The following is a 22,865-nucleotide window of genomic DNA, read 5'->3' as shown; positions in this document are numbered from 1 at the left end:
AGCTGCAGGAGGGGAAGTGGTTTGCTGGGCGTGGCAGGGAGCTGGTTTTGCTCTGACCACGGTACATTTGGGCTGGAGCTTGCAGAGAAACCATCTGATGGGAAGAAAGGGGCCGAGCGCATCAGGGGCTTCCTGGGGCTGCAGCCCCCGGCACAGTTCCTCATTCCGCTCACACTCGGGCCTCAGACTCGGTGGAGCTCAGCACTGGGGTGTTAGTGGCAGCGCTGAGGGGCCCCCACTGCCCTGTCATGGCGTCTGCTCTCATCGTCCTCCTCCTTGGTGAGTATCGGAGACAGCCAGGGTGTGTGCCCATGGGGGGGATCTGAGACCAGGGTGTAGGATCCAGTCACTCTGGGATTTGATCTCTAATGACCCGTCTCCTTTCCAGGCTGCTGGCTGGCCAGGCGGAGCGGGGTGTCGGGAGGTGAGTATCTGTGGGGAATGGGGCAGCTGGGGGAATTTCCACATTAAGGACGAGGGAGGTGGGTGGGTGGCACAGATCCCCCAAAGGGATGATTCTGTCAGACCTCTGCCTCCTTCCACACGCAGAGGTGGGGACTGAGACCTCGCCGCACTCATTACAGGGATGGGCACCTGTAACAGGGTCCCTGCAGGGCCCTCCTGGCTCCTGTCCCCACTGGGCTGAGAAAGTCACACAGAGACCTTGGTGCAGTGCTCCCTTGGTGCTTTTCTTTACAGGTTGGGTTCCCACCACCTTTCCACCATACACATAGTCCCCTTCTTACAGGCCACCAGCAGGAGAGAGAGGGCCTGCTATCTCTCCCTGCTTCCCCTCACGGCCTTTCCTCTAGTGCGGCTCACAGCCTGTCCAGCTCCCCCTAGTTTCCTTCCCCGGGGGTTTTTATCCAGGCCCAGCCTGATGGGGCAGCAGCCGTTCCAGCTTTCCCAGTCAGGGCCAGGTCATCTCCCCAGCTCCAGTTCACCTCCCCGAATTGCAGCTGGCGTGACAGAGGGCTGGCGAAGCGGTTTTCTGTCACAGCACCACACAGGGAGAATTCACCTGCACTCAAACCTGTGCATCCTGTGCATACAGCACATTGCCGGACAATTGGGGTAAATGTGGTTTTTAGACTATTTTAAAGAATAATCCACGTTCAGCCCAACTCCAGCAGAGCTGCAGCTCGGCTACAACATTAGAAAAACAGAAGCGGGTGATTCTGATCTCAGTCCCCGGGGTCAATCTGGAGTCACCCCTGACTGCAGTGCGGGCCGGGCCGGGTTCTGATCTCAGCCCCCTGGGGTCAATCCGGAGTCACCCCTGACTGCAGCAGGGGCAGGGCTGAATTCACCCTGGAGAACTAAAGGAATCAGAGACTGGCAATCTCCTTTCTTAGGGTTACCATCCGTCCGGGTTTCCCCGGACATGTCCGGCTTTTTCAGCTTTAAATGGCCATCCGGGGGGGATTTCTAATAAGGTAGAAATGTCCGGGATTTCCCCCTTCCCCTCATGCAGAGTGCGGCGCGGCTGATTGGACGGCTGGGCCTGATTGAAAGCCGCTCGCAGCCACTGGGGCCTCTAGCAGCCAGAGTCCCTCCCCCTCCCCCGCTCCCTCCTCTCCCGCAGAGCAGCGCAGAACAGTGTTTGGCTGCACGTGGCGCTCGCAGCTCTCCCTCGGCCTGGGGCGGGGCAGGCGCGGGGGTGCAGAGGTTGCAGGGCGAGGAGGAGCAGGGCAGGCAGGGGCATAGAGGCTGCAGGGGCAGGGGGGCGCAGGGGGCACAGAGACTGCAGGGCGAGGAGGAGCAGGGCAGGCAGGGGCATAGAGGCTGCAGGGGCAGGGGGGTGCAGGGGCAGGGCAGGCGGGGGGGTGCAGAGGCTGCAGGAGCGGGGGTGTGTGCAGGGGCTGCAGGGCGAGTGGGGAGCAGGGAAGCACTTAGCAACCTTCAACCAAGATCAGAGCGGGAGGGGGAATGCAGGGTGCTCGGAGGAGGGGACAGAGTTGGGGCAGGGACTTTGGGGAAAGGGTTGGAATGGGGGCGGGGAAGGGGCGGAGTTGGGGGGGGGCGGGGCCCCGTGGAGTGTCCTCTTTTTTAAATGTTTGAATATGGTAACCCTACCTTTCTGCTTCCTGTGTCTCACCCCGGACGCGGTTTGTGTCACCCCCACTTACTGCCTGTTTGTTTGTGCATCCAGAGGGGTCCTACCCCAAACCCTCCATCTCCGTCAGCCCCGGTGGGGTGATCCCCATGGGGGGAAATGTCACCATCCGGTGTTGGCATCAGCGCCTGGGCCTGAGGTTCCACCTCTACAAGGCTGGAGATGGGAACTATCTGACTTACACAGACCCTGCTGGCTCTGAGGCTGAATTTCCCATCACCAGCGCCAGACGGGAACACGGTGGCAGCTACACCTGTCGTTATAGCAACAGAACAGTACGAGCTGCCTCCTCGGAGCCCAGCGACCCTGTGCAGATCATTGTAGCAGGTGAGGGGCCCAGCCCAGCATCTCCTGCCCCACACCCAGCTAGATCCCCGGGGGGCTCGCACTGATGGGCCACTCAGAGCCAGGCTCTGCCCTGAGCCCTGGGCCCAGCAGAGGGGACGCCCGGCCGGGCAGCGGGGACGGAGTCTGTTGCGGATTGTGGGGGAGTTAGGGCCCTGCACCCCTCTTCCCGAGATTCACTGCGACTCTCAGCCAGCCAGTAAAGCAGAAGGTTTATTTAAGGACAGGAACACAGTCTCAAGCAGAGCGTGTAGGTACGACCAGACCCCCTCAATTAGGTCCCTCTGGGAGGTTCAGAGAGCTTAGACCCCAGCTTGGGGTTCCCTGCGTTGCACCACCCAGCCCCAACCGAAAACTAAACTCACAACTCCTCCCGCTGCTCCTCTCCTTTGTTCAGTCTCCCGGGCAGAAGGTGTTAATTCTCCCCACCCCCGTTCCTGGCTCAGGTTACAGCTCAGGTAGCTTCCTTCAAGGGAAGTCCCCCCTCCTCACTGCAACCCCCCTGCAACATTCCCAGGTCAAATCTGCCCTGCTCCCTCACAGAGTCACTGGGGGGGTCCCAGCCAGGGGGGAGCAGCCTTCTACCCTGCACATGGTCTGACGCTGCCCTGGTCACCGCGGTGTCGGGCGCCTGCCAGTCGAGCATTAAGCGACGTGGCCCCGTCTGTCACGGGCGGGTCGTTCTCACTCGTCCTCTCCCCGGGAGAGGTCTGTGCCCACCGCGGAGGGTCTGGTCTGGGGCGGTTTGGGGGGTCAATGGCTGTGCTGCCCCGGGTCGATAACGGAGCAGGCCGGCCAGGGGAGGGCGCCTGGCCTTGGAGCCGGAGGTGAGGAGGTTTGCGGGGCCATTGGCTACTGGGGGAGCTCGTTCTGCAGCCTGGGCCCGGCCCCGGAGGAAGTTCTGTCCCCTGCCCAGACGAGCCTGACCCTGATTGTGGCCCGGCCGGAGGCAGGGAGCCGTCACCCCGGGGTCACCCCAGAGCTGTGGGCTGTTGTCGGGTGTCTGCCCTGGAGCTGGGGGCTGGCGTGCGGCACCCGGGCTAGCTCTGATGGAGCTGAAAATAGCAATGGAGCCATGGCCGGGCAGGACTAGCTGCTTGTGTGTGCACCTGGTGCCCTGGGCGGCTTGTCCGCGAGCTTGTCCACACACCTGGCACTCGCAGCACCCTGCAGCCAGAGCCGGGAATACGCTGGCCTCAGTCCTCGGGCACCTCGGAGATCAGGACAGAGACCTCGGACTTGACTCTGTCTGCGGGAAGCTGATGCAGGGAGCGGGGGCTGGGCGTGGTGCCCTCGCGGCAGCCTGTGCTGGGGAGGAGCTGCGCTGCAGCGTCTGTGCCAGGTGGAGTCTGCGAAGCGCTGATGGCTTCCTGCCCAGCTCTATCACAGCGCGGTCCGGCCAATGGGTGCTGGCAGCGTGACCCAAGGGCAGATCATTGCTGCCAGGATGGGACGGCGTCTCCTAGCCCAGCGCAGCTGGGGGAAAGCGCTGCTCATGGACGCTGCTACGTGAGAGCTCAGCGGCCGCGGGGAATCCAGGAGCTCCCCAGATTGCAGCCTAAACCCACCGATTGTGGGCAGGCGCCGTCAGCCACCGGAGACTGCGCTACACCTGCCGACCCCTCCCGGTGCTGCCCTCCGCCCCCAGCATCGCCCCTGCCTTGCTCAGGGTCAGCTCAGCTGCTGCTCTCCGGCCGTGTGCTGCCCCAGAGAACAGCTCAGTCACTCTGTGTCCAGGGCAGGCCGGACGCAGTGAATGAGGCAGGGGCCACACACGGCATATGAGGATCCCAAGAACTAGGGAGCCGCGGCTCGGTGTCTGTGGGGCTGGGAGCCCAGCTCGCAGGGCCGGGATTCTGGGTGGGGGAAAACTGGGATGTGGGAGAGAATCTCTGCCTGGGGGCCCCTGGATGTGCCCAGGACTGGGGTAGGCCAGGGAGGCCGGGGCTGGGTGGGTGACCGGGTCTGGCTCTCTCAGCCTGTCTCCTGTGCGCAGATCCCAGCTTACCCAGACCCTCCATCTCGCTGAGCTTCACTTCGGTCACCGCCCCAGGGGCAGACGCCACCATCCGGTGTCAGGGGCAGCGCCGGGACGTGAGGTTCTTCCTGCACAAGGCTGGAGACCTGAACTTGCAGCGACAGATGGACCCTGCTGGGGACGGGGCCGAGTTCCTCATCCCCACCGTGGGCCGGCAGCACGGAGGGAGCTACAGCTGCAGCTACCGGCCCCGATCAGAGCCCTTCGTCTCCTCGCAGCCCAGTGACCCCTTGCAGCTGGTGGTAGCAGGTGAGAGTCCCAGCTTGGCATCCCTGCTCCCAGCCCCACATCCAGCCGGACTCTGAGGGGCTCTGCCCTGAGCCCTGGTCCCAGCAGAGGGGACGCCCGGCCGGGGAGAGGGGACAGAGTCACTGGGGGGGTTCCCCAGCCAGGGGGAGCAGCAGCCTCTGCAGATTTGGGACCAAGGGAGGGGAGATCCCTGCCCTTAAGTTCCCTCTAAGCTGCCACAGCCAGGCAGAGGCACCTCTCCCCCAGCCCCGGGCTGCAGCAGCGAGAGAGGGCTGGGGGGAGTCCTCTCTCCCCGCCGCAGCCCTGAGGCAGCCTGCACCCGAAACCCCTCATCTCCTGCCCCGCCCCAGAGCCCGCACCCCCAGATGGAGCCCTCACCCACCCACCCCACAACCCCCTCCCTCAGCATTGAGCCCCCTCCCACACTCTGAACCCCTCGGCCCCACCCCCGTCACACGTCACCTCTCTGTGCACATAACAAAATTCATTCCACACATGGATGTAACAAATGAGAGGGGAACACGGCCCTGCCCCCAGGGGGAGGCTCCCTTGGCTGCCCCAGCTCTGGCGACTCACGGAGGAGTCAGGGCCCAGGGGCCGCTGAGCCAGCACTGGCCCCCAGCCACGAAAATCCCCCCCTGGAATGACAGCGACGATCAATGCTGAGTCATGGGGTGGGGGGGTGGGGCGATTGCTGAGTCATTGTTTCAGCCCCTACCCCGATGAACACTGGTTCTATTCCCGCAGGGGGAACCGACCCGTCCCAGCCTGGAGAGGCGCCGGCTCCCACACACCCGAGCAGCCCAGGACCAGGTACCGGGGGGTGGGGGGAAATCTATTGAGTTACAGATTATGGGGCAGTTTCTCCTCAGAGGTTGCCCAGGGGGAGGGATGGAGGCTGTTCTCAGGGGCAGTGACTCCCCCCCGCTGACAGATTTGGGAGGGGAGCGAAGCCTCTGCCTCAGACACAAACCCGCTGCTAACGGGACAGCCAGAGGCTTCCTCTTGGGGCAGCTGGGCCCATAAATGGCCATGGGGGGGGGCGACCTGCAGCGACACATGGACCCTGCTGGGGACGGGGCCGAGTTCCGTATCCCCACCGTGGGCCGGCAGCACGGAGGCAACTACAGCTGCAGCTACCGGCCCCGATCACAGCCCTTCGTCTCCTCGCAGCCCAGCGACCCCGTGCAGCTGGTGGTAGCAGGTGAGGGGCTCGGCTCGGCGTCCCCACTCCCAGCCCCACCCCCAGCCAGACCCTCGGGGGCTCAGACTTTATGGGACGCTTACAGCCAGGCTCTGCCCTGAGCCCCGGGCCCAGAGTTGGGGACATCCGGCCGGGAAGCAGCCACTGGAGAGTCAAGGCTGAGGGAGGGGGGACCCCTGCCTTCAGGGGGAGCTGCAGAGCAGGGGAGTTTTGCCAGGGGATGCTCCCCGAGGCTCCCCCTGCTCTGGGGATGCACAGAGGAGTCGGGGCCCAGGGGCTGCCCAGACGGCCCTGGCCCCAGCCACAAAAATCTCCATCCCCCTACCCAGAATGACCCTGACAATCGATGCTGAATTGCGGGGTGGGGGTGGGACGATTGCTGAGTCACCATTTCAACCCTTTCCCCCACCCCAATGGATGCTGGTTCTATTCCTGCAGGGGGAACCGACCCGACTCAGGCTGGAGCGGTGCCGAATCCCACCCACCCGGGCAGCGCGGGACCAGGTACCAGTGCCGGGGGGAATCTATTGAGTCACAGATTATGGGGCAGTTTCCCCCAGTGGTTGCTCTGGGGGAGGGGTGGAGCCTGTTCTCAGGGGCAGTGACTTTGAGTGCAGAAGGTGGGGCCCTCAAGGATTCTAAAAATTAACACTGGCCACTCCAGGCTGGTATTCAACTCCCAAGGTCACAGCTTCTCTCTGACCTTGGATGGGTAGATGCTGCCACCACCCAAGTGAAAAAACAACAACAACCCTTTGAGAACCCAGGAAGGCGCACTTGGGAATTCCTCCCTGTGGGGTACCCTCAAGCCCTTTCACCCCCCGTCTGGGGGTTGAGCTGAGAAAGAAAAACAAAGGAAATCAGATGTTGCCACCAGCTAATTAAACAACATGCTCTACCTCTTAGGACACAAAAATCCAATCCTGTTCTTAAAAATGGTAAATTGTATTTAAAAAGAAAGAAAATACATCTGGGAACTCAGGTTATTGCTAGATTTTAAAAGAGTAATTCCAAGGATTAAGCACCCAGAATAGCTTTCTTGAGGTCCATCTTAAAGGTTACAAGCAAAAACAAAAGCATTTGGGGTTAGCCCAGAGGAATCCACATGCCATAAAGATATAAAAAGAGAGAAACCAAATAGCGTCTTCCTAGACATTTCCTGATCTACTTACATATCTGGGGGTTTCAAAGGCCTAGTTTCTAGGTATGATTCAGATGATTTTTCATATCTGGCCCAAAGCTTCTTACAGCAGAGTTGCTGCCTTTCCCCCTCTCTCTGGAGAACAACCGCAGACAGACAAAGGGGAAGTTTTTTCTCTGTTTTAAAAAGCTCTAGCCTTCCTATTGGCTCTTTTGGCCAGGTGTCCACTCACTTCCTGTTACCTATGCATGCAATGAGACTTTTTAACCCTTTACAGATAAAGCAAGTAGAGAACAGCTACTAAGAGGTATTTTATAGCTACCTGGCTGGCTGTGTGTCCATAAAAGGGAGCTACTCACCCCCGCTTCATTTATCACACCAGCGAACTCTGATTCACTTGTGATTATTCCCCACTGAACTGATTTCTCCTTCCCCAGCTGATGGAGATAAAACGCAATTGGCCTCTAGGTCCCCTCGGCCTCTCCTTGCCCTGCCCCAGCCACCCCTCCACGGGCTCCTTGCAGATGGATCTGTGCGGTTGCCCTGCTCTTGTGTCGCTAGCCCAGCTCTCTCGGTCTTGCATTCAGGAGAAAAGCATCCAGGAGACTCTCTCCCTGCAGGCCCCTCTATCGGCCGCGTCACTGGGGCCAGGCTGTGGGGACAGGGTGCAGTGACCGTGCCGGGGTCTGTGACTCACGGCCTGTCTCCTCCTGCCTGCAGAGCCCAGCTACCCCAAACCCAACATCTCCCTGCGCCCCAGTGGGCGGGTCGCCCCGGGGGGAGCCGTGACCATCCGGTGTGAGTGTCGGTGTCCGGGAGCAAGGTTCATTCTGAGTAAAGCTGGAGACCCAGACGCACGGCATGTGACGGACCCCGCGGGGGACATGGCTGAGTTTCCCATCCACAGTGTGAGCCGGAGAGACGCCGGGAACTACAGCTGCCAATATAGCACCACATCGGACCCGCCCATCTGGTCAGAGCCCAGTGACGCCGTGGAGCTCGTAGTAGCAGGTGAGGGGCCCAGCTCCATGTACCCACTCCCAGCCGCACACCCAGCTGGACTGTCAGGGGGTCTTACCCTGGTGGGACGCTCAGAGCCAGGTTCTGCCATGGGCCCAGTAGAGGGAATGCTGTTCCGGGGAGTGGGGATGGAGTCACTGGGGGTTCTCCAGCCAAAGGAGAGTAACAGCCGCTGGAGATTTGGAGCTGAGGGAGGGGGGATCTCTGCCCCCAGGGGAAGCTGACGAGCAGGGGTCCTTTCACAGAGGGATGCTCCCCCAGGCTGCCCCCACTCTGATGATGCACAGAGGAGTCGGGGCCCAGGGGCTGCCCAGCCGGCACCATCCCAATACTGAATTCACTTCCCACCAGCCTGGACATCTGTATACTCCTGAGGGAATTCTGCAAAATGCTGTATTTCCTGCTCCTGTCAGAAGCAGGGCAAAGGTTTGGGGGAGTCAGGGGTAATGGAGGAGCTGAGGGAGAGGGAAGGAGTCTAGGAGTGAACCTGAAAGGTGTGGACAGGAGAAGGTTTTTTTTGGGGGGGGGTGTTGTGTTATTAGGGAGCTGGGAAGCCTCCTCCATGCAGACCCTGGCTGACCCTAAGCCTCTCCCATTCAGTCAGGCACATCAGCCCCTGTCCCCGCAACCCCCATCCCCAGCCATATGTCCCTGCAGACCCCCTCCCCCATCCCCATGGGTCTCTGCAGCCTCCTCCCCCATCCCTATGGTCTTTGCAGGCCCCATCCTCAGACTCAACGCTGAGCCCCACTCTGTAACCCCCCAGCAGCCCTGGATGCCCCACTCTGTGGGCAGGTGCTGTGATGAACTTCTACTCCTGGGGGAATTCTGCAACACTGGGCAGGCAGAGAATTCCCCCCCTCCCCCCGAAAATACATTCTGCCCCAGAAGTGCTGCAGTTCTGCCTTTTGCCCACCAGGGGCCGCTGTGGCATCAGAACAGCGGGCTGTGTTCATCCTGCTCGCTGCTCTGGTGCCACAGCAGCCTCTGGTGGTCAAAGGGCAGAACTGCAGCACTTCTGGGGCAGAATGTATTTTCTGTGGGGAAAAAACAAATTATGCACGTCCTAAGGTTGCCAACCCTCCAGGATTGGCCTAGAGTTTCAGGAATTAAAGATTAATCTTTAATTAAAGATTATGTCATGTGATAAAATCTCCAGGAATACATGCGACCAACATTGGCAACCCTAGCGTGTCCGCAAATGCACAGAATTGCCCCAGGAGTAACAGACGGTGGATGCAGTGAGGTGTCTGTTAGCCCTGGCGCTGTCCCTGGGGCTGGGTGCTAAGGGCAGGTTAGAGACACACGGGGAGGGGTTTATATGTCTCCATCTCACTCCTGTTTGCGTGTGAATGCAGAGCTCCCTCCGCCCGGACCCTCCATCTCCGTCAGCCCCAGCGGGGTGATTGCCCCGGGGCGCACCATCACCATCCGCTGTCAGTGCTGGTGCGAGGCCAGGAGGTTATTTCTGTGTAAAGGTGGAATCCGAATCCAGGAGGTGGATGCTGATGGTGATGGGGGTGAATTCACCATCCCCAGCGCCAGACAGGAAGACGGAGGGATCTACAGCTGCCGATCTCGCTCCAGATCGGAGCCACCCAACTGGTCATATCCCAGTGATTCCGTGCGGATTGTTGTAGCAGGTGAGAGGTCCGACTTGGCATCCCCATTCCCAGCCCCACCCCCAGCCAGACCCACAAGGAGTCTCTGGACCAATGGCACCCTCAGAGCCAGGCTCTGCCCTGAGCCCTGGGCCCAGTAGAGGGGATGCCGTTCCGGGGAGTGGGGATGGAGTCACTGGGGGTTCTCCAGCCAAAGGAGAGTAACAGCCGCTGGAGATTTGGAGATTAGGGAGGGGGGATCTCTGCCCCCAGGGGAAGCTGAAGAGCAGGGGTCCTTTCACAGAGGGATGCTCACCCAGGCTGCCCCCACTCTGATGATGCACAGAGGATTCGGGGCCCAGGGGCTGCCCAGCTGGCACCATCCCAATACTGAATTCCCTTCCCACCAGCCTGGACATCTGTATACTCCTGAGGGAATTCTGCACCAAAAAGTTTTAAATTCTGCAAAATGCTGTATTTCCTGCTCCTGTCAGAAGCAGTGCAAACGCTTGGGGGAGTCAGGGGTAATGGAGGAGCTGAGGGAGAGGGAAGGAGTCTAGGAGTGAACCTGGAAGGTGTTGGGTGTGGGCGGGAGAAGGGTTTTTTTTTGGGGGGTGTTATTAGGGAGCTGGGAAGCCTCCCCCATGCAGACCCTGGCTGACCCCAAGCCTCTCCCATTCAGTCAGACACATCAGCCCCTGTCCCCGCAACCCCCATCCCCATGTGTTCCTCCAGGCCCCCTCCCCTGTCCCCAGACTCAATGCTGAGCCCCAGTCTGTGACCCCCCAGCAGCCCTGGGTGCCCCACTCTGTGGGCAGGTGCTGTGATGAACTTCTACTCCTGGGGGAATTCTGCAACACTGGGCAGGCAGAGAATTTCCCCCCTCCCCCCGAAAATACATTCTGCCCCAGAAGTGCTGCAGTTCTGCCTTTTGCCCACCAGGGGCCGCTGTGGCATCAGAACAGCGGGCTTTGTTCATGCTGCTGGGTGCTCTGGTGCCACAGCAGCCTCTGGTGGTCAAAGGGCAGAACTGCAGCACTTCTTGGGCAGAATGTATTTTCTGTGGAGAAAAAAAAATTATGCATGTCCTAGGGTTGCCAACCCTCCAGGATTGGCCTAGAGTTTCAGGAATTAAAGATTAATCTTTAATTAAATATTATGTCATGTGATAAAATCTCCAGGAATACATGCGACCAACATTGGCAACCCTAACGTGTCCGCAAATGCGCAGAATTTCCCCAGGAGTAACAGACTGTGGATGCAGTGAGGTGTCTGTTACCCCTGGCCCTGTCCCTGGGGCTGGGCACTAAGGGCAGGTTAGAGACACACGGGGAGGGGTTTATATGTCTCTGGACCAATGGCACCCTCAGAGCCAGGTTGTGCCCTGAGCCCTGGGCCAAGCAAAGGGAACGCCTGGCCAGGGAGCGAGGATGGAGTCACTCGGGGGTTCCCGAGCCACTGGAGCTAGGGGGATGAGGGAGGGGGGATCCCTGCCCCCAAGCGACCTTGGGGTGTCACTAAATCTGCCTGTGCCCCCATTTCCTCTTGCAAGAATGGGGGATAATCATCCTTCTTCACCTTTTGTCTGTGTCTGTGCAGCACCCAGCACCTCTGACTCCCAGCCCCCTCCCGATCTAAACTGGGGCTAGGGATAGAACCCAGGAGTCCTGGCTCCCAGACTGGGAGACCCCATTACGTAGACAGATGGGTACAGAGGGGTTCTCTGGATTTTAGGCAGTTTGGGTTGTAGCTCCCAGGAATCAAGGGTTGCCAGGTGTCCGGTTTTCAACCGGAACGCCTGGTCGAAAAGGACCCTGGCAGCTCCAGTAGGCCCTGCCGACCAGGCCGTTAAAAGTCAGGTCCGCGGCACAGCGGGGGCCCAGGGTGAAGGCAGGTTCCCCCCTTACCCTAGCTCTGCGCAGTCCCTGGAAGTGACTGCCGGGTCCCTGCGGCCCCCAGGCGCTGGGGTGGCCAGCGAAGCTCCACACGCTGCGCCCGCCCCAGTGCCGGCTCTGCAGCTCCCATGGGCCAGGATCTGTGACCAATGGGAGCTGGGGGGAGTGGAGCCTGCGGGCGCAAAGGCAACGCGCACCCCACAGAGCTGCCATGGGGACTGGGTGGCCGCTTTCTTGAGCCCCGGTAAGCGCTGCCGGGACCCGAACCCCTTCATAGAATCATAGAAGATGAGGGTTGGAAGAGACCTCAGGAGGTTCTAGTCCAACCCTCTGCTCAAAGCAGGACCAACCCCAACTAAATCATCCCAGCCAGGGCTTTGTCAAGCCGGGCCTTAAAAACCTCTATGGATGGAGATTCTACCACCTCCCTAGGGAACCCATTCCAGTGCTTCACCACCCTCCTAGTGAAATAGTGTTTCCTAATATCCAAACTGGAACTCCCCCACTGCAACTTGAGACCATTACTCCTTGTTCTGTCATCTGCCCCCACTGAGAACAGCCGAGCTCCATCCTCTTTGGAACCCCCCTTCAGGTAGTTGAAAGCAGCTATCAGATCCCCCCTCACTCTTCTCTTCTGCAGACTAAACAATCCCAGTCCCCTCAGCCTCTCCTCATAAGTCATGTGCCCCAAACCCCTGATCATTTTTGTTGCCCTATGCTGGGCTCTCTCCAATTTGTCCACATCCTTTCTGTAGTGGGGGGCCGAAAATTGGATTCACCCCAGCCCAGAGCCACTTCCTCCACCCCAAACCCCCGCATCCCCGGCCCCATCCCAGAGCCTGCACCCCCAGCCAGAGCCTGCACCCTGTCCTGCATTCTGAACCCCTCGGCCCAGGCCCAGAGCCCCCTCCCACACCCCAAACTCCTCATCCCCAGCCCCACCCCAGAGTCTGCACCCCCAGTCCACAACCCTGACCCCTTCCCACACTACAGCCTCCTCCCCCAGCCTAGTGAAAGTGAGTGAGGGTGGGGAAGAGCGAACAATGGGGGGAGCGGGGATTGAGTGAGCAGGGGGCGGAGCCTCAGAGAAGGGGCGGCGAAGGGGTGTTTGGTTTTGTGTGACTAGAAAGTCAGCAGCCCTAGTGGAAACAGACAGCCACGTGTCCGTGGGAATGTGGGTCTATGGGGATGTAGGGTGGTGGACAGATGGGAGCACGTCTGGTGAGGGATAGAAAGATGGATTAAGCTCATGTCTACATGAAAACTGGACCCGAAATGATGGATCCCATGTGGTTCCCAACCCCCACTGGTGATCTCAGAGCAAATCTGGGCTGTTGGAATTTGCGCCTCCTGGTTTGATACAGCGAGGGAAGGGAGGGTCCCCACTCCCCAGCCACTAAAATCCTCCTCCCCCTTCCCGGGACTGACAGTGACGATTGATGCTGATGTCGGGGGTGGGGTGATCAATGAGTCGCTGTTTCATCCCCTCCCCCCGCCCTGACAGATGCTGGTTCTATTCCTGCAGGGGGAACCGACCCGACCCAGCCTGGAGCGGCGCCGACTCCCACTCGACCAGGCAGCGCGGGGCCAGGTACCGGTGCTGGGGGTGGGAATCACCATCGTACTAGCTCTGGGAACAGGCTCGCGGTGCCCAGGGGCTGGGACGGGGGCAGTGAATCTGGTGGGTGGGGCCCAGATACCACAGGTCATTGACATGGGGGGATGGAGAGACAGCCCCACTGCCCCTCCCCCACTGCTAGGCCCCCAGCTCCCCCAAAGCCTCCTTCCCTGTAGGTTGCTGCCAGGAAGCTGTTGAGGATCCCAGGGTCGGGGCAGGATCTGGGGCACTGGGCCCTGCTGGGCAGAGGGGGGCTGGGGCTATAACCCCCTTCCCTACACCCCATGACATCTCCTTGGCAATTGGGGTGTACATTACCCAGAATTCCCTCTCCTTGCCCTCCCCCCACTGGGTTCTCAGGGGATCCCCGACCCACCCCCCAATAGATGTTCTGCTGCATCTGGCTGGGCCCTGGGCTCCATTGGGACGTGGGGGGCAGTGGGTGATGTCCCAGCCTCCCCCGCGCGCTCTGCCTGGCTGTGTTTGGCAGCAGCCGAGATACCCCGGGGATGGACTCACTGCACAGCAGACAGGGCGGGGCAGAGGTACCTGTGGGGGTGGACAGAGGGGACTACAGGGGGGCCGGGTGGCTCAGGGGGCAGTTCAACTGCCCAGGTGCCCTGTTCTCTGGGGAAACTGAGGCTCAGCCCCCAGGGCAGCAGGACGCAGCCTCCCCTGAGGGGTCCAGCCCCAGGGAGGCCCCAGAGAGGGGCTGGGCCAGACCTGCCGAATGGCGGGGGTTGGGGGTTCCACTCCCAGGGCAGCGCTAGCTGTCGATTTCCTCATCCAAGCTGCCAAGTGACTCTCCCCTTCCCCCCGCAGCAGCCCTCCCGGGGCGCCCGGATTTCACCAATGCCAACATCGCTCGCCTGGTGCTGGTCGCCGCGGTCCTGCTCGTCCTGGGGCCGATCCTGGCCAAGGCCTATTACAGCCGCCCGAGGGAGGTGCCCTAGGTGAGTGACCCCCCCCTTTTGTGCCCCTTGCTCCCCGCAGGTGCGGGACCCAGGGCGATACGGGCCCCTCTAACCCATCATCTCTCTGCATCCCCAGGAGCCTGGATCTGGCTATACAGAGAAGAGAATCTCCCCAGGGGAGGAACCGCTTCCTCTTGGGGGACTGAGACACCAGCACAAACTCCCCTGCCCCCAAACACCCCTGCCTCAAAAATCCCACTCCCCAGACTGCTCCCGACCCAACTGCTGCACCCCAGGATTGACCCCCTGACTTCTGGCCCCGCGAGCACCAGCCCCTGCGGTAACAGCTAGAGGAGCTGCCCCAGCGCTGGGCGTGTCGGGCTCCCCACGGAGCAGCCCCTGGATGGCGTTGGGGTCCCACTTCCTGGCCCTAATGGGCTGGTCTCTGCCTGGGGCTGTCAGTGGGGAGCGGGGAGGCTACGTCTGACCCTGACACTGGAAAATGGCACTTGCTGCCCCCCAGGTGTCTGTCCCCCTCCTCTCTCTGCAGCGGGGTCCCCCAGCCCCTTTTCTCTGCCCCTTTCTCCCCACCCTGTATTTCTATTGTACAAACCCCCAGAGCTTCCTTCTCCCCTGCCCCCCAAATCTCCCCACCCCAGGGGGCGGTTGTGATACCGGAGCCTCCGAATGGCCCCTCGTGGTGGGTTCAGCCGATGAAGGTGAGTGAGAAGTTCAGGCAGCCACACGAGAATCTGGACGAATGAACGTTGGGGGGGAAGTTGGCGAGACAGAAAGACGGGATTAGTCCAACCCGAATGGCCGCTGGACAGAACCTATGGGCCAGGCTGGGGCCCGCCTGGGACATGGGAGAATTGGGGGAGCCGAAATCCCTGACCCACAATTGGGGTGTTGGAAACAAGGCCTCATTGGTGGATAAAATATTGCGGGGATGGGCTGTGCCGCCCACCACCCTTTGGGGCCTTAAAGAAAGAGACTCGCTTCACCGTTGTAGCTGCCACCCCCTGTCTCCGGGACCGTCCGGGCTGTCCAGACCCTGCTCCGTGGAGACGTCCTGAGCAGAGCGGTCAGAGAGAGGGACCCCAATGCCATCGCCCCTCCCCTGGCTGAACCCCTAAATGGGAGGAAATGGGGTCAGACTTTAACAGCAGCCGCAGTGACACCGGCTCCAGCCCAGCTCCGCTGGCTTCTCTGCCCCCCCAGGACAGTCGCTAGCGTCTCCGGGGCCAGCGGGGAGATGCCCAAACCCAGGGGATTTTCCAGCTAGAGACTCACTCCAGCGAACGGGGCCGGGGCTGGAACAAACCCCTCATTTCACACGGCGCCTGCCACGGCTCCCCTGGTTCCTGCTCTGCTGTGTCTGTAACAGCCGGTCCCAGGGGTCAATGGGGGGTTTGCCGTGGGGCTGAGCAGGCTACGGGCTCTGGAACCCGCCCCCAGCCCATGTTTAACCCTGTTCAGTGTGGGGCAGGAGCTGGGGCGTGTTCGCACCTTGGGCCCTTTATTGCGTTTCCTTGAACACAACAGGGCGCAGAGTGATTTAGCTGCTGGCGCTTGTGGGCCGCCCCACGGTGGGTGTTTCGGGGGAGCTGGGAGTTTGAAGGAAGTAGGTTGGGGTGTACGGAGTGTTGACCTGAATTTGATGGGTTAGTTTTTATGGCTCACCACTGATCGCATCCGACCAGAAGATTTATAGGTTCTTGTCCAATTCAGACTAGAGAGTTCAAGAACCCAAAGAGTTCTATATCGGGAGAGGACTCTCGGGGTGCTTCGCAAGAACGCATACACTGAGGACAATACCAAATTGATAAAATCTTTATTGCCATTAACATAAAAACAAGGAATGCAATGAAACTTATAACTGCAAAACAGTAAAAGAATTCCAAACTCCTGCTGGTAACATTTCTATTATAAGTATCTTAACCTAACACTCTCACACCCTTCCTTGAGCGCCCGGTGATGGGAGGTGAAGGACCAGCCTCACTCCTGACATGCCCGATAACGCGATGGTGCTGGCTTCCCTAATGGTTAGGAATGTTGAGCAGTTACTGTACTGCACAAGCTGAGCTGATAGAAGATAGACTAGAGGTGAGATAAAAAGCACCCCAAGAAACCGAAGCGTCAGGAGTTAGAAGAACTTAGAATTTAGAGGAGTAAAAAACCGAACTAACCAAGAACTCTCTTACGAGGTATTTTATAGGATCCTGAGCTATGTAATTCAGGCCCAACCTAGTATACCCACATCTTATTTCCGTACCCTAAGAAATGTATGGGTCCCCTTCTCTTATAGGTTAGTGGATTATGACACTTACTTTCTAAATATATGAATAAGAATTACACCTCTACCCCAATATAACGCTTTCCTCGGGAGCCAAAAAAGCTTACTGCATTATAGGTGAAACGGCGTTATATCGAACTTGCTTTGATCCTCCGGAGTGCGCTGCGCTGCGCAGCCCTGCTCCCCCGGAGCACTGCTTTACCGCGTTATATCCGAATTCGTGTTATATCGGGTCGCGTTATATCGGGGTAGAGGTGTATCTCACTCCAAAACTGCCAACCTAGGCTCTCTTGATGACCTCGAGTTGTGGTGGACCCTGCGGTTACCAACCGGTTGTAGAAGTCGGATAAACCTGTGATCTGAGCAGGAGGTTGGACTAGATGACCTCCCAAGGTCCCTTCCAACCCTGAGATTCTATGGTTCTAAGTTCAGGGACCATTCTCATCTGTACCAAAGGTTCCTAGCTTTTATGCTGACATATTTATAACTAATTCTACTTTTTGCTATATAGCAGATCTTACAGGCCAGTAGGCTTCTTGCATTTCAGCAAAACTTATTGGTAGGAAACATGTGCCTCAACACATCCTAAATTCCAGAGAATTAACACTGATAAAATATAAGAATAAAATGGATGAATTTCAGAAAAAGAAACATATTAATTAATCCAGCTGGCTGGATTAGTAGGATATAATAGCTACCAAAATAATCCTATGGGCTACAGGAGGGGGCTTGAGGGGAGGGGGGTGGGATGTGGGACAGGAGTTTGAGGGCAGACAGGCTCCCCCCCCAGAAGGTCAGAGCTTGGGACACAGGATTGTTGGGGGGTGTGAGGAGCGAGGGGGGAGCACCGCTCCCCAGTGCCCCCGGGCTGCCACTTCTACCCCTGGCAGAGGTGGGGGGGTCAGGCCAGGGTGGGAATGACCCTGCTTCACAATGAATCTGTTGTTCGTCTCCCTCCTGCTCCAGGGGCCATGGGCGAAGGCTCCCGGGGGGCTGGTAAGCATGGGGGTCGGTGCCCGGGGATGAAGGGGGTGATTGAAGGAGGCTCATTGGGACTCTTCGGCCGGGCAGCTGATGCACCTTTAATGCAGCCCCGGCCCGGCCCAGCGCCGTGTGCGAGCACCAGAGGGGCGACACCGCAATGGTTACACCAGGAGTCCTGGCCCCACCTGCACCCCGGCTCTAACCACTAGTCCCCACTCCCCTGCCAGAGCCCGGCACAGAGTCAAACCTTCCTGACCCGCAGCTTTCTGCTGCCCTCTAGCCAATGGCGTATACACAAAGCCTGTGTCACATCCCTCTCTAGGGGCCTGGCCACATAACCACTGACAGTGTCTCCTCCAGCTCGGGGGCAGGGTCTCTGCGGGGGCATTAGAAGGTCCCTGGGTCTCTCCTGGCTGGTGACCAGTTGGGGGCCTGAGATGGAATTTCTCTTTCTGCGATTTTCTTTTGAACCTGGTGGATTTAATTCACACACTGAGAAAAGCCCCTTAGAACCAGGCGTTACAGTGGAAAGCCGCCATCACCGCTCAGCTATGGCTCAAGGGGCAGCAAACCCAGGTGTTCCCCTTCGCACCCGCTCCTCACATGGTGCCACGGTGCACGTCACAGGTGGGCAGGTTGGCAGATTTTGGGGAAGACTGCAGAGTTAAACCCTCCAGAACCAGGAAATGCCACAGTTTAGGTTTCTCAAATAGCCTTAACTCTGCCCCCTTGTGCACATGCATTACTATGCCATCCTTTAATTGCATGGGTAAGCAAGGTCTGAATGAGCTCTCTGCTGACAGCTGATGATGAGCTGGGAGGAAAAGGCTTTGGGACCAGACTGTATTCATACCTACTCTGCCTCGGTATCCGGCAGACAGAGCTGTGCTGCCCAAGCGATCCATTTTGGCTGGCGTTGGGTTATAAATCCAGTATTGCAAACTCCAGATGTTCTAAAATCCTGAATCAGACTCACCAAAAATCATGAGATTGGCTTTAAAATCATGAGATTGTGAAAAAAAAGAGAGATTTGATGTTCTTTTTATTGGCCTTCTGTTTTATGAGCCATTAGGGAGCACTGGGGTCACACCTGGAAACTTTCTCCACAGCCACGAGGGCTGGAAACTTACTTTCTCTTTGAGAATGAAGCCTGAAATCATCACGTCTCTGCTTGACTCCAGGGGCTGGGGCTTTACGGAGAACAACAGTTCTTCCTTGAGCGCTTGTTCATGTCGATTCCAATCCGGTGTGTGTGCACATGCACGGGAGTCGGGAGATTTTCTCCTAGCAGCATCCGTCGGGTCGGCCTGGGTATCCCCTGGAGTTGCGCCTTCATGGTGCTCAATATAGAGCCCTGCCGACCCGCCACCCCCTCAGCTCCTTCTTCCCTTCACATGCTGCACACAGGCCCCGTTTGCAATCTCCGATACTGCAAAAGAAGAGGCCGGAGAGGGGTCATTTTCCCCCTGCTAGGCCTAAGGAGTCTGCCGCTGTGAGACCTGAGTCGGGCCACACTAGTGCTTCCCCACAGGTGACGCTCGCCCCGACTCCTGCCCGCGTGGAACTGCACGTCCCTTCGACACCGGAAGTGTTTCTGGCGGCCCAAGAACTGCTTCGCCTCATGGCACTGTTCTCCCCTCCCAGTCGGGACAGATCACCGGCATCGGTCGTTCCCCAGGCTCCTTCAAGGGGAAAGCCTGCTAAGATAGGCCGCCGATCTCCGACCTGGCATGCCACTCCCTGGGAATGGAGCACACCGTGGCCTGTCCAATGGCAGCCCCAGCGCAATGGACCTTTTGGACTCCCTGGGCTTTTCATCAAAGCCAAAACCCACCCTCCTGCCCGGCTGTCGGAGCAGCCGGCAAGAAGGCGCTGAGGGGGTGGCAGGTCGGCAGGGCTCTATATTGAATGCCACAAAGGTGCAACTCCAGCGGGGGCCCAGGTCGACCCAATGGATGTTGCTAGGGGAAAAATCTTCCAGCTCCCGTGCACGTGCAGACACCACATGGGAATGGACGTGAACAACACCTCTCGAAGCACAACAGTTACGAGAAGGTCAGTGACCGTTTTTTCTCATGAGACTCACGACAAAATCATGAGAGTCGGCAACGCTGCAAATCACTTCAGTATTGACAAGGGGGCAGTGAAATGTCATTCCCCTTATTGCAGGAGTGAGGGGCAGCAGGGCTGTGCTGAGGGGGGCCCCTCATCTGAACTGGGCTCGCTAATCAGGGGGCTGAGATACCGGATCCCGGGGGTGAGTGACAGAGGGTGGGGGCGGGTGTCCCTGCCGGGTGGTGTGGGCTCTGCCTAAGAGCTACAGTCACCATCCAACCTACCGGGGCCGGCTCCAGATTTTCTGCCACCCCAAGCGGTGGGAAAGAAAAAAAAAGCGGGGGCACTTTGGCGGCAGCTCAATCGCACCGCTCCATTCTTCGGCAGCAGTTTGGCGGCAGGTCCTTCATTCCCTCTCCACCTCTTCGGCGGCAGCTAAAAGAGGAAGAGAGGGACTGAGGGACCCGCCGCTGAATTCCCGCCGAAGACCCGGACGGGCCGCCCCAATAGCGGACGGCGTGCCGCCCCTTTGTAGTGGCCACCCCAAGCACCTGTTTCCTTAGCTGGTGCCTGGAGCCGGCCCTGCAACCTTAGGGTTACCATTCGTCCGGATTTTCCCGGACATGTCCGGCTTTATGGGTTAAAAATAGCGTCCGGGGGAATTTGTAAATAGCTACAAATGTCCGGGATTTCCCCCCCATGCAGAGCGCGGCGCGGCTGGGAGGGCTGCAGGAAATTCAGCCGCTCGCATGGGGCTCCGGCAGCCAGAGCCCTTCTCCCGCAGCTTCAGATCAGCTGCCGGAGTCCAGCCCGGCCAATGTAGAGCTACTCCCCTCCCCCGCTGCATTCTCGGATCGCCGGCTGCCCTGCTCCCCATCCCCTGCTCCCCTCCCCCTGCTCCCCATCCCCTGCTCCCCCTCCCCCTGCTCCCCATCCCCTGCTCCCCCTCCCCTGCTGCCCAGCGCCCGCTCCGGCAGCACTGTGTGGGGGCAGGGACCGGGTTGTGTGTTGTGCTGGGGAGCGCAGCCACGTGTCGAGCTCTGCGCGGGGCCCGACATGCTGTTCTGAGCAGCAGGGTAAGGGGGCCAGGGGGCTGGAGAAGGGGCAGGGGGTTTCTGGAGGGGGCAGTCAAGGGACAGAGAGTAGGGGGGATTGGATGGGTCAGGGGTTCTGGTGGGGGACTGTCAGGGCGGGGGTGTGGAGAGGAGTCGAGGCAGGCAGGGAGCAGAGGGAGTTGGATGTATCAGGAGTTCTGCGGGTCCTGTCAGGGGGCGGGGAACGGTTGGATAGGGCATGGGAGTCCCAGGGTCTGTCTGGGGGAGGGGGTGTGGATATGGGGCAGGGGTGTGGAGAGGGGTTGAGGCAGGCAGGGAGCTGAGGGGGTTGGATGGGTTGGGAGTTCTGGGGGTACTGTCAGAGGGTGGGGAGCAGTTGGATAGGGCATGGGAGTCCCAGGGGGTCAGTTTGGGGGCAGGGGTGTGAATATGGGGTGGGGGTGTGGATAAGGGTCGGGGCAGTCAGGGGACAGGTAGGGGGTAGAGTCCTAGGGGGGAAGTTAGGGTGAGCGGTTCTTGGGAGGGGGCAGTCAGGGGACAAGAGGCAGGGAGGCTTAGATAGGGGGTGAGGTTCTATGGGGCAGTTAGGGGCAGGGGTCCCAGGAGGGGGCAATCAGGGGACAAGGAGCGGGGGGGATTGGGGGTTCTGAGGGGGGCAGTCAGGGGGTGGGAAGTGGGAGGGAGTGGATGGGAGTGGGGCGGGGCAGGGCTAGAGCGGGGCTCCTCCCCCCACAGTGTCCTCTTTTTTGATTGTGGAAATATGGTAACCCAGTGCAACCTGCCCCCACCCCCTGTTTGCAGACAGAGCTGATCCGGCTCCACTGAGCGACCTGCGTTTTGTTCAGTGACCACTAGAGCTGGAATGGGTGAGAATCAGGTGTGAGCGCTCGGACCTGCAGCAGGACAGTGGCTCCTGGGGACGAGACGGCAGGAGGTACCCCCTCCCCCTCCACGGAAGCGGAAATCACTGGGAGCTGGGGGGAGCATCAGGAAAGCGACTCGCAGAGGTCCCAGTGGAGAGGTGGGTGGCAGCAGACGGTGACGGCGCAGGGCTGGTGGCGACGACATGGTGCAGCGAGCGGTGGCAGGACGAACGAGGTAAACTCTCGCGAACACACCTCCGAACTCGGGGTCTCCGCTGACCAAGGACATCAGCTATGACCGGGGTGCAGGGAAGGGGCAGGGGAGCGGCATGTTAAAGGGACATTTGGTTGATGGACCTTCGCCCCGCAGGGGGAGACACGGAGGTGAAGGACGCTGCCCAGCGCACTCTGGGGCGGGAGTTTTGCTCATGCTCGGATGTGGCGAATCATGGTTGGGGTGTTTCCCCAAATTAATGCCGGGTTCTGTTCCCCTTTTTATTCCCAGTTCTCTCTGCTCTGGACAGACTCAGGGCTTGCGCGTGGGGCAGGGTCGTCTCTTACAGACACGCGGGGGGGCTCTTTCATTTTCCCAGATGACTGGACGGAGGCTTGAGCCAGGTGTGTGTTGTATTGTTAGGAGGGATCCCTGGATATTGAACCCGGCCCTGGTTGCTGCCGACTCCCCCTGGCAGAAGGTTACACATGATCACGTATTAATTTTACCTACGTGGGTCATCAGCAGGGTTTGAAACCAGCATGTAACACGGGGGAGGATCTGCATGGAAATATTCGCAAAGGTCAGCCGAAGATTGAAGATCAGATTCTGTGGTTTCCGGGCTCTACCTTCCCCAAGGCTGCAGGGTACATTGACGGTGACCTTCCCCCCTCCCCACAGAGACACAGAGAAGCTGCAAACTAACTACCTGACACTTGGCCTGGCTAATGGCCCCTGGGTTTCCTGGCTGTTGCAGAGACCTCTGTTTATTTTGACCGCACTAGATTTGGCAGCAGATTAGAGACAACGTGTGAGGTATCAGGAAGAAGTGGGCCAGCGGCAGGGAGGGAGCTACAGCTGCAGCTACCGGCTCTGATCACAGGCCTGAGTCTCTTCATACGCCAGCAGCTCTGTGGAGCTGGTGGTAGCAGGTGAGGGGCCCGGCTCAGCGTCTCCGCTCCCAGCCCCACACCCAGCCAGACCCTGGGAGGCAGTCGGCATCGATGGGACGGCCAGAGCCAGGCTCTGCCTGGAGCCCAGCAGAGGGGATGCCCGGCCGGGGAGCGGGGACAGAGTAACTGGGGGAGCAGCAGCTGCTGGGGATTTGAGTCCGAGGGAGGGGGGATCCCTGTCCCCAGGAGGAGCTGCAGAGCAGGGGCCCGTTCCCAAGGAGATACTCCCCGTCTTGGGGGACGACCAGAGGAGTCAGGCACAAGCGCTGCTCAGCCGGTCCCTCCCACAAGCTCTGAATCCAGG

The 22,865-nt window shown here is 59.5% G+C and overlaps 1 protein-coding gene across 1 annotated transcript in view; it reads left to right on the top strand.

Annotated features, from left to right (window-relative positions):
- The first annotated feature begins 211 nt into the window (after positions 1 to 211).
- Positions 212 to 22,865, top strand: part of LOC128826311 (immunoglobulin superfamily member 1-like) — a 37,909-nt gene continuing 15,255 nt past the window's right edge. Inside the window, exons 1-10 of the mRNA XM_054009559.1 lie at positions 212 to 279; positions 389 to 424; positions 2,153 to 2,443; positions 4,458 to 4,748; positions 5,496 to 5,561; positions 6,391 to 6,456; positions 7,814 to 8,104; positions 9,472 to 9,756; positions 14,050 to 14,171; positions 14,761 to 14,860. Coding sequence (XP_053865534.1) covers positions 249 to 279; positions 389 to 424; positions 2,153 to 2,443; positions 4,458 to 4,748; positions 5,496 to 5,561; positions 6,391 to 6,456; positions 7,814 to 8,104; positions 9,472 to 9,756; positions 14,050 to 14,171; positions 14,761 to 14,860 — 1,579 coding nt within the window. The 5' untranslated portion in view covers positions 212 to 248. The remainder of the gene's footprint in view (positions 280 to 388; positions 425 to 2,152; positions 2,444 to 4,457; positions 4,749 to 5,495; positions 5,562 to 6,390; positions 6,457 to 7,813; positions 8,105 to 9,471; positions 9,757 to 14,049; positions 14,172 to 14,760; positions 14,861 to 22,865) is intronic.

The sequence above is a fragment of the Malaclemys terrapin genome, chromosome 20 (genome assembly GCF_027887155.1).
Source record: "Malaclemys terrapin pileata isolate rMalTer1 chromosome 20, rMalTer1.hap1, whole genome shotgun sequence".
NCBI classification, from domain to species: domain Eukaryota; kingdom Metazoa; phylum Chordata; order Testudines; family Emydidae; genus Malaclemys; species Malaclemys terrapin.
This window is presented reverse-complemented; position numbering and strand designations above follow the sequence as displayed.